The 9,914-nt window shown below is 43.2% G+C and overlaps 1 protein-coding gene across 1 annotated transcript in view; it reads right to left on the bottom strand.

Annotated features, from left to right (window-relative positions):
• The window catches only part of pde4a (phosphodiesterase 4A, cAMP-specific), a 48,791-nt gene extending 39,381 nt beyond the window's left edge, over positions 1-9,410 (bottom strand). Inside the window, exon 1 of the mRNA XM_039611438.1 lies at positions 8,154-9,410. Within this exon, the coding sequence (XP_039467372.1) occupies positions 8,154-8,449 (296 nt within the window). The 5' untranslated portion in view covers positions 8,450-9,410. The remainder of the gene's footprint in view (positions 1-8,153) is intronic.
• Positions 9,411-9,914: the final 504 nt, after the last annotated feature.

Consider the following 9,914-nt stretch of genomic DNA (forward strand, 5'->3'; position numbering starts at 1 on the left):
CTTTCCCGTCATTTCTTTAAGTAGTCTTCAGGAATAGTTCTCCAGGCTTCTTGAAGGACATTCAAAGCTCTTCTTTGGATGTTTGCTGCCTTTTGTTCTGTTCTCTGGTTTAATAATGTTGAGGTTTGAGCTCTGGGGAGGCCAGTCTGTGACTGATTGTGTTCCATTGTGTGTTTTTTCTTTCCAGGTATGCTTTTACTGTGTTGGCAGTTTGTTCGGGATCATTTCATGCTGAAAAATAAAGCCGCTGCCAATCAGATGCTTTCCACATGTTATTGCATGGTGGATCAAAATTTAGTTCCATAAATTTTCACATGATCCCAAACACCACTGGCTGAAATTCTGACGAGGGTTCAGCAAAGAGCAGATGGACCAACTGAAGGTCCAGATCCATCTATCAGGTTTGTGTCAGGTCTTAGCTGGATTTTTTCTATTTCTTTTGCCGCTTCTTCTTTTGTGTCCTCCACTTGTCCAGTTACCTCAGATTTTATTAAGGATGCATTGCACACAATACTGAGATAAGCCACTTTTTCAGCTGATACCTACCAGTGTACCAAAAATACTATTTTATGCCTGTCAAATGATGTTATCTTTGGCATCTTTTATAGCTTTAGCTAAAGAAATTGGAGCAAAGGATGTAGTTTGTGACAGGCTGCTTGGAACAAAGTGCCTAAAGATACAATTTAAAATTGGCTCCTTGCTAAGTTGTCTGTTATGCTGAGAATCAACACTGGTTTGTGTCTTGAGTTATAAGGCTTTTTATGCTTGAACAACTCATAGGATAAAGTTAAATAGTTCAACAAATAAACGTAAAAAAATAAAATTTCTCTGAAAGTGGTTAGATGGATGAGGACTGGACTGAAAATGAGTGAAAAATCACCCAATGTCCAAAGAAAAGCTTCGAAAGACCTTGAAAGAAAGTCTGGACCTTTGGAAGCAAAATTACACGTGGCTCAAAACTTTTGCACAATACATTCAGTTTAAATTTAAAGGTGGTTTTGCTTTTTTACTTGAAACTACTTTCTTCTGCTCTACATGTTCTTTGACTGTTAAAATAACAAATTATTATTTCACCTTGAAAACATTGTGTGTTTTATATTTAATTACTACCCCAAAAAACTCAAATACGTTTTAAAAACTTGATCATTCTTTGAGATGACTGTTAGAAATTATAGAGAAATAATTAGCGGTGGGTTTTCTTGTCAAGTGTCATTCCTGCAGGGGACGAACTAATCAGAGCAATCTTTGTAATCACCTACTTCCAAGGTGCACGGAGAAGAACATCGATTTTAAAGAGGTTAAAGCCTCAGTAACTCTTGGGTCATCTGAGGAGACACCGCTATGGATCTGGATTATTCTTCTGAATCTGATTTGGATGAGGTGATAGCTTTTGTGTATCAGTTACTGTTGCACCTCCTCCCTAATGTGTGCATGTGGGATTCGGTATTCACCCGTGGCGTGTGTGGTGTGATGAGGTTGAATCAGCCTTACAATGTAAAGAGATGTGATTCATTTTCTTTTTATCTCTTTTTGCAAAATCTCAGAGACTATTCAAGTTTTTTAAGTACATTTGCTACTTTTTTACTTGATAATTTGTTGCTATAATATTACCACCATCACCACCCACCTCAGCTTTCTAAATTAGCACACTATGAAAGATTTTTACTGGCATATTTAGCAAGCTCTCATGCTGTTATATTTTTCATAGCAACTGGATATTATTTACTGTTGTTTTCAGCATTTTTCCAATCAAGCTCACACAGTAATAGTGCTGCTGAGTCAGACTGGGAATGGGCAAAAAACAATCTATTTCCTGCTGTATTTCTGTCCCAGGCGCTCTATATCTGTCAATAATAATAATGATATACAGTCAACACCTACGAGTATGATTTATGCCGTAAACAGAATAAAAAATGAGAGTCTGAACAAAGCGTTGGTTGTATTTGTTGCCTTAGTGTACAAGTCTGTGACACGTTAAGCCAGCATTAAAGCCATCTGTTACTCTAAACACGTATGACAGTCTTTCGTAGTCATCCACTATAGCTGAAACTGAGCCAGTAATTTTGGGCGGGAGCCCTGTCCTGGGGCACAAGGCCTGGAAGCGATACCTCAGATGAGATGTTGGCATCAGCGGGCAGCTGAACACAAGCGTGAGCATCCCCCCCCTCCCCGCGATGAGTGCGGTCTCTAGGTGCACACCTTCATCTGCTCCAGCTGTAATTTGCTGTGAGTTCTTAATTTAAACTCGGCACTCTTTGAGCATTCCTGACATGCCTCACATTAGTCCGACACGGTGCTCTGCTCAACAGGTGGCTACGGTTTTGTGCTCTCTGCTTCACTGAACGCGTGCTGCGCTGACACGCCGCTGACAGAGGGGTTGTCAGACTCACTCATTCAGACATCTCTGCACTGAGACAGCAGCCTAAAGCACTTTTCAGGGGGGTTGCCCCCTTTGCGACATCATCAGAGACCGCCAGCTGGTTCTGATTGATGGTGTATCACCTGCTTGAGCACCACATGGACACAATATTCTCATTCGTCACTCTATCTTATAGGGAATCTCACACACAGGCATCGTGTTGCCGTTTTCTATCAAGCTGAACTGTTTGCTGAGAGGTGAAAGACTAGCACTTATTGTGAAATGGAATACGCTGCACATTTTGACATTTAAATACTCCCAAGTCTCAGCAATAAAGACCTTTTTCTTGGTATGAAGTGGGCGATTTGATTACACTAAAAGGTTTTTCCTTTTAGTTCCCCTTAGTGCCTTTGGGCTCGAAGAATAAATTACTATTACTACTAAAAAAGAAATGCTTTATTTATTTATTTTTTTGTATCAGACGGAAACTAATTCCAAGGAAATGGGTGATTGTAAATCCATACAGGAAGCTTTACAGAGTACTGTGTGTATTTTAATCTCACAGCATGATTAGGATACTGTTTTTCCCAACTTCTCTTTGATGCAAAGGCTGTTTGAACTCCTTTTTTTAGCGGCAGCTGATTTCCAGCCATGTGATGAAGGTGTTTGTGTCTGCCATGCCCTTGAAGTCTGTGATTTTTCAAGAAGCGACTGGAAAAAATCACATCAGTATAAAAACCCCGTTTTATGGGGAAGAATGTAGGAAGAGATGAGGCGCTGCACACTGGTGACGGCGGGCAGTTCATTTCACTGCCAGGATGTGAAGGTTTGAGATTCAGATATGGCTTTGAGGAGAGGGGGGGTGGTGGGGTGGGATGAAATAATAGATTTATGATAGTGTGCTTAATGCCGCTGTAAGCAAGAAGAAGGCTATCAGAAAGCATCTTGACGCTACTGGGAACCAGCGAGACGGGCCACACAATGGAAAGACAAAGCAGAGAGCAGAAATAGAGATGGAATCAATACTCTCCATTTACTCTGAGGTGAAAGGAAGCACTGAGAGGATAGGGGATCAAAAAGAGAGAAATGCAGCAATCAAAGACTGTTATTTTAATGGACAAAAGACTGATTCAAACAGTATAATTAGATAAGAAAAGGAAAAAAATAGCCATTATGAGGCTTATCATCATCATAGTGGGCATGTTGAAAGAGGCAAAAGAAAGTATTGCATAATCAACTGTGTCAGAAAGTTCCATAAAGGCGATTTAATGAACATGAGCGTGAAAAGGAATAGGGACTAAGGGGCTGTTGCAGACTAAATGTAAGCAGCTGCACCAAACACGGAGATAATCGTGGATAACAGGTGGACTTGTTGTGCAACTTGGATTTTTGATGCCGATGCTCACTTTGTTTCCTCTTACTGGGATCTCTGCCCATCCGCACTTGTTAAAAAGCACACGCACAAAAAAACAACAAATGACTGGTGTATCACAACTCTGAGAAGATTCAGTGTGAAATCAATTAAAATGCAAAGACGCCAAGGTTTCCAGTCGATTCTTGAAGCTTAGCTGACGCCACTAAACGTGGTTACAGGAGGCCCGAGTGTCTGTGGGAGAGACTGCAGGCAAACAAAGCGACGAGCAGAGAACAAACACAAAGAGGGACCTTGAATGAGGGGACCTATACGTTCCCTTTGAGCAGACATCTGTTCGGTGTCATTGCTGAGGAAGGTTTTACCTGGGGTATCTGCCTGAGCCAACTAAAGCGCAGTGAGCACGGTTCCAGTCCGTGTACTGCCTCCAGATACTAATTAGTGCTGAGAGCAGCGAGAAAGCATGATGTATTCACAGAAGAGCGCAATCTGTGGCCTAAACAGATGCTTCCAGTACCTAAACGAGATAAGAGGTCTATTACTTAACGCTATTAAAACGCTTTTGGTGGGGAAGTTCCTGAATGCTCTCTGTATGAGACTTTTTTGGATCTCCTGTGTTAGAAATGCAAATGTATGATCAACAACAAAATACTGCTGTTGTGGTAATTAACTGGAGCTGTACCTCATTATGAGCTAAATTATTATGGCAGCCGGCCAGTCACGCAGGGAAAAGAGCAGCTACAGCTTACAAATCAGCACTAGATCCCTCGCTTGGAGGGAGGGGGGGTGTATAAAGAATGCATATGTGGTAGGTGAGGAAGTGAGCGAGGCTTTGGTTTGAAATTGTCGCAGAGGTTGCTGTGATCAAACTTAAATCTGAAGCCTTCAGTTCTTCAGCTGAGATGCATTAATATTCCCTTTTTCACCTTATGAACATACAAGTCATGATGCATATCCAGCGGGATCTGCTACATACTGACAAATTATACAGTCGAGCCCATCAAGTGCCTTAGGCTTTGCCTTTTTTGGGTAAATGAAATCTATTCTACAAATGCACAAAACAAGTAACCATAGCAACTGAATTGCGGGAAGAGCTGTTACTCGTTCAGTGTCAGTCATTCATTTCATGTCGGAACTTCCCAGAGCGCATTGGGCATGGGACCTGATGGCTGATACGTTCATATTAACGTCCTCTGACAAAAGGCATGACAAGACGGTTGAACAAAAGACATCGGGGAAATGCAGAGGAGGCAGACTGACACTCTTGGGGGGGAAGCTGATTGCCACTAAGACTGCCATTTTGTAGGATAGAAGTAGAAACAAAAATAGACAAAAAAAAGCTGCAGACTGGGATTCTTCAAACAGTTATGCAAAATCCCTTTTGTGTATCCCCCCATCCGCTAGACTGGCGACTGTTGGGAGTGCTTCATTATCAATAGTGAGGGTTTCTATTACAGTTCCCTGAACCCTGTCCGAAACAATTTCACCAGAAGCTCTCAGGCTCATTGATCTCTTGAAACCTCCTCCAGATGAGGCGCTGACCGACTCTTTAAGGTCTTCCACCGGGTCAGTCAGCACGCAACAAATCAAAGACCAATTATTCTTCCACTCTTGTGGAAAAAGAATCCTTATCTGATACATTTGGTCTTATTGTGTTTGTAAAATGCTAAAAACATTGAATTCACATACATTAAAACGTATGAGCATCTCAACCAGTCACTGATTCATGCTTGCCAAATTTGCCATGCCTTCAAAACATTTAAATCTAAGCAGATTTTAGGCTCTAACTGTTGTTTCTTGCCATATGATGGGGCTTGGAGCAGGGGCGTCAAATATACAGCGAGCAAAAGCCGGTCCAATCCGCCTCACTGGATGGCTATATTAAGTGTGAAAATTACAGGGGGGAGGAGGTCTAATTTGTCGCTGTATTTTGCTGCAAGATACCTTGTGTTGCAAGTCCTCAAGAAAGGATCACGTCATGACAGTGATTGTCCAAAGTGTCATTTAATCTTAGCAAGAGGTCAGATTTACAGCCTTCCTATTTCTCCTGGCCTTCTACTGAGATATATTGTGAAAATATACTTAGTTATCTCAGACTGTTCACCTTCTGATTTGTGAATGGATGGCTCCTTAAATGAGAGCTTGTTTAAAATGTACTTCTTTAGATGAAAGCATGCAATGGTTTTACTGGTCTGGCCCACTTGAGATCAAACCGAGCTGTATGCTGCCCATGAACTAAAGTTAGTTTTTGCACCCCTGGCTTTGAGGAAAATTTCCAGACATCTGTATGTAAATAAGAGCATTCAGAGTGGTGAAAGCAGATGTGCATGAAGCTGCCTTCCATAGGCTACACTCAATGCAAGTTAGCCTTGAGCGAAAGAGCACAGCGCTGTTGGATCAACATAGATGTTTATAAATACAGTGAAGCGATGAGGCATCTGCTTGAAACATCCATTATGTGGACATAAGCAAAGAGGCAGAATTTACAGTCGCTGCAGTATGTGAAAATAATAAAAATAGCTTCAGCGCAGTGGAAATACCTCTGACCTCCGATTGATGTGAAAAGAGGTAAAACAAGGCCTGTTGGAAACCATATGGGCTACAGGTCAGACACTAACCTGTGCACAGCCCACACATAAATACCTCCACACACATTTCACCACCATCCGTGACACACAACATTCATCTAGCAGCCTCCATTCCTCCGTGCACCCTCCGTCCTGACCAGTGTGTAGCACAAACACCCTCTGATCGCACACATCACTTCACGAATGTGCTAAGGAACATACACGCACACATGAACACGCACACACAGTTGGAGCCAGCTCCGTGTGCCCTCAAAACCGGTCTTGTTGGAATCGAATTATCTCTCTTTCTCTGCCCTCTCATGGTTTGCCGCCCACAGAAGGAGAAGGGCAGGCAGAGTCAGTCCCAATGCACTAAAGATTGGACTGCCTCAGAGCGTGTCCTGGGGACTAAAATACAAATCAGTCCTTCCTCCAGTCAGCTGGAGTTGGCCTTTCTCCCAGGGGCCTGCCGGGAAGGCCGTCTGTGGCATTGAAAAGAAAAAAAAACTGGAAAGAAAACGAGTAAAAGAAAAAAAATGCTAGACCCCCACATTCCCATCGGGACCCACCACACAGCCATAAATGTGTCATCAGTGTGACAATCCTCTTGTTTAATGTGGTAGAGGCATGTTTGTGCTTCATGAGTGCATGGGAAAAGTTTAGGAGGATAATAAGGCAGCTCTAAGCGGTCCAACATGTAAACTAACGTCTTGACTTGGAGGAACATCAGGGGACTTCAGGTCATACTGAGAAAAGAAGGGAAGAGGGAGCAAACTAAAAACCTGCATGAGCACGAAAGCCCTCGTCTTTCTCTCCATGACAGTCACTCTTTCACAGACAAGAATAAAAAAGAAAAAGAGTCATAACCAAGACAAACTCTATGTTACCAGGCGGTGAATTATTTGCTGTTATAAGTAAAAAAAGGCGATAACATTGGACAAAACATCCTTATGCTGCACTCTCAGTGTCTCCTCAAGAGGATAAATGGAGCGTTTGTTGAGTGAGGACAAAGTAATCATATCATAATCATGCAGTTCCATGACTCACTTAATGAAATGCCTTTAATCAAATCTGTTTGATTAACATCCATTGCTTAATTTGATTTAAGTGCTAGTGCAGTTCAGGTGTGCTGTGTTTGTCCTCCTGTTGTGAGGGAGTGAATTTTTTACTGTCATGTCTGATCACAGAGCAGCAGTGTGTGCCAGCTAGATGCTGTCTGAAGCCATCTGTTTGACATTTCTGTGACACAAGTCCAGGTAACACTGCGTCTTATTTTTTAGCCCACCAATTCAATTAACCACAGAATGGGGGTCAAAGGTCAGGGAGACCTACACTTGAATTTAGAGACTGTCTTGATAAGGAGTTCATCAGCAGGCCACTTTTTTTTTCTTTCTTTTTTTTTGCTCCAACGCCCACTGAGCCCCAAACCGCCCTCTGAGAACAAACTGATGCAGGCCCGGAGTGCGCACGCCGGCGATATCTCTGTCTTGCACGCACGAACGCACACACCAGACCTTTGATGCCATTAAAACCAGTGAGCTTCGTGTTACTTATCAACTAGTATGCTGACGCTCTTAACATTGTTAAGGTGCTCCAGCGTTTCGAGTGGGCGGCCTGGTTTGCGCTTCATACCCATCTGACAGAGTCTATCCAAAGACGCATAACGCATCTGTACCGAAAACCCACGCGTCCCGCCTCTCGATAGAAAGCGCTTCATATCAGTTAACCCTTCAGGCTCACTGCGTTATTACGCACTCATTAAAATGCCCCCACCCCTCCCCCGTTTACGCATATGCCTTGTGGGCTGTCATGGGCTATTATTGGGATGTTTGGAATGCATCTCTTTCTCGCCTACCGTTTGTTCCCGACACAATTTCCGATGGATGTGTTTGTGGTCCCGTGGAAGGAGGATGGCCAGGACATCCGAGACTTTTTCAGTCCCGGTCTGTCGCTCGTGTCCACGGCGTCGGAGCGCTCCATGTGCCGGTGGTGATGCCGGTCCGTGTCGGAGTACCCCCGGTGTTTGATTTTGATCGGGGTCCGGGGTTGCCTCCAAAGATGCTGCGGAGGTTTCAGAGTCGCCTGTCCTTCCCGGGGAACCGGGAGCGACAGGGACAGGCTCTTCTTCGAACATGGTGGTGGTTCCATCATAGTGCAACAAAAAAAGAAAGATCCCCTTTTTTTTAACTTATTGATTAAATAATATGGCTGTATTCGCTTATTTCAAGCACAAAACAAAACGTGTCATGTCCCTCTCTGCCACTTGATCTCTGAGAGAACAAACCAAAGTGACCAAGTCCAGCGCAGCCCGGGTCTCTATGCTGCTTTCTGAATAACATCAAAAAACTGCCACAGTGGTAACCTGACAAGTCATCCAAAAATCAATAATCTCATTGTTCTCGGTGGAGATCAGTTTTAGTTTATCCCCAAATCTCCAGTCTCCCGTGATCCTCACCAGTCCGGGGTTTTGGTGATGAGACACCGGTCCTGCTGCTTCTCCTGAAGTTTGACGCCTCATCGCCCATGGCGCACAACCAGATGACTGTATTTATTTTAGAGAATTTATTGCTTTTTATTAGCCACTTATTGCAGAGACACACAGATCGCCGGCGCTGGCTCTCCCCTCTTTCTTTCTCTGTCTCTCGCACTCTCTCTCTCTCTCTCTCTCTCTGTGTGTGTGTGGTATTATTGCTGTCCGTATGTCTTTTTAGCTGAGCTCAAATTTCCAAGAAATTTCCATTAAAGTACTCAATCTATCGTGGTTCGTGTAGAGCTACGGCATCTCTGTGCGCACACCAAGCGCAGAAGTCTTCGGCAATTCCTCGGTCGAGATTTTTTTTCTTCTTCTTCTTCTTCTTCTTCTTCTTCTTCTTTTTTTTTTTTTTTTTTAACTAAAACGCTTAACAGGACTCAGAAGCCTATCTTTAGTAGATCAGGATGCTGTGAAGAAAGGTTGGACATGTCCAAAAGGCATAAGCGATTCTTTGCTGTCCAGATTTTCTCAGCTTCTGTTTTTCTTTCTTTCTTTTTTGTTTCTTTTTTCAGTCAGAATGCATCATAAAAGGAGATAAATTCATAGTTGCGGAGGTTCAGTCATCCTGTGCAGTGTGGGCCATTATCTCCCCATCCTCATATTTGCTGGAGTTCGACGGCAAACACTGGCTTCACCACAGCACTCTCTCTCTTCTCTTTCTCTCTCTCCCCCCCTCCCACTGTTCTGGTCCATCCAGTCTCTATATGGTGGATGGGTGGTTGCTCTCCTTAGTGAGCACTGTCAGCACTGGGGGGGATTTAAACCATTTATTTGCACATCCATTATGCTTTGCCCCCGTCTGCTCACTTGGCATTTCCTTGAGAGAAAACAAAAGCAACAAATTGGCCAAATCATGTCAGCTGTGGCTGAGAAAGAGCCTTATAGCATCAGATATGACATCTAAAACAACACTGTTTATCATTTTTACCTATCTGAGCCTGATAGTCGTTGCTTTGAGTTACCATCTCAAGCTTAAGGAGTACGTGTTCATGTCCAGACATCACTGAGAGCTTGGAGCCGTCCCCATAGAGCTCTTGCGTACAGTCTGTTGGGTTATTTATAGAGACGAAACAAAAGTAAAAA

Source organism: Oreochromis aureus, linkage group 4, assembly GCF_013358895.1.
Source record: "Oreochromis aureus strain Israel breed Guangdong linkage group 4, ZZ_aureus, whole genome shotgun sequence".
In the NCBI taxonomy this organism is placed as follows: domain Eukaryota; kingdom Metazoa; phylum Chordata; class Actinopteri; order Cichliformes; family Cichlidae; genus Oreochromis; species Oreochromis aureus.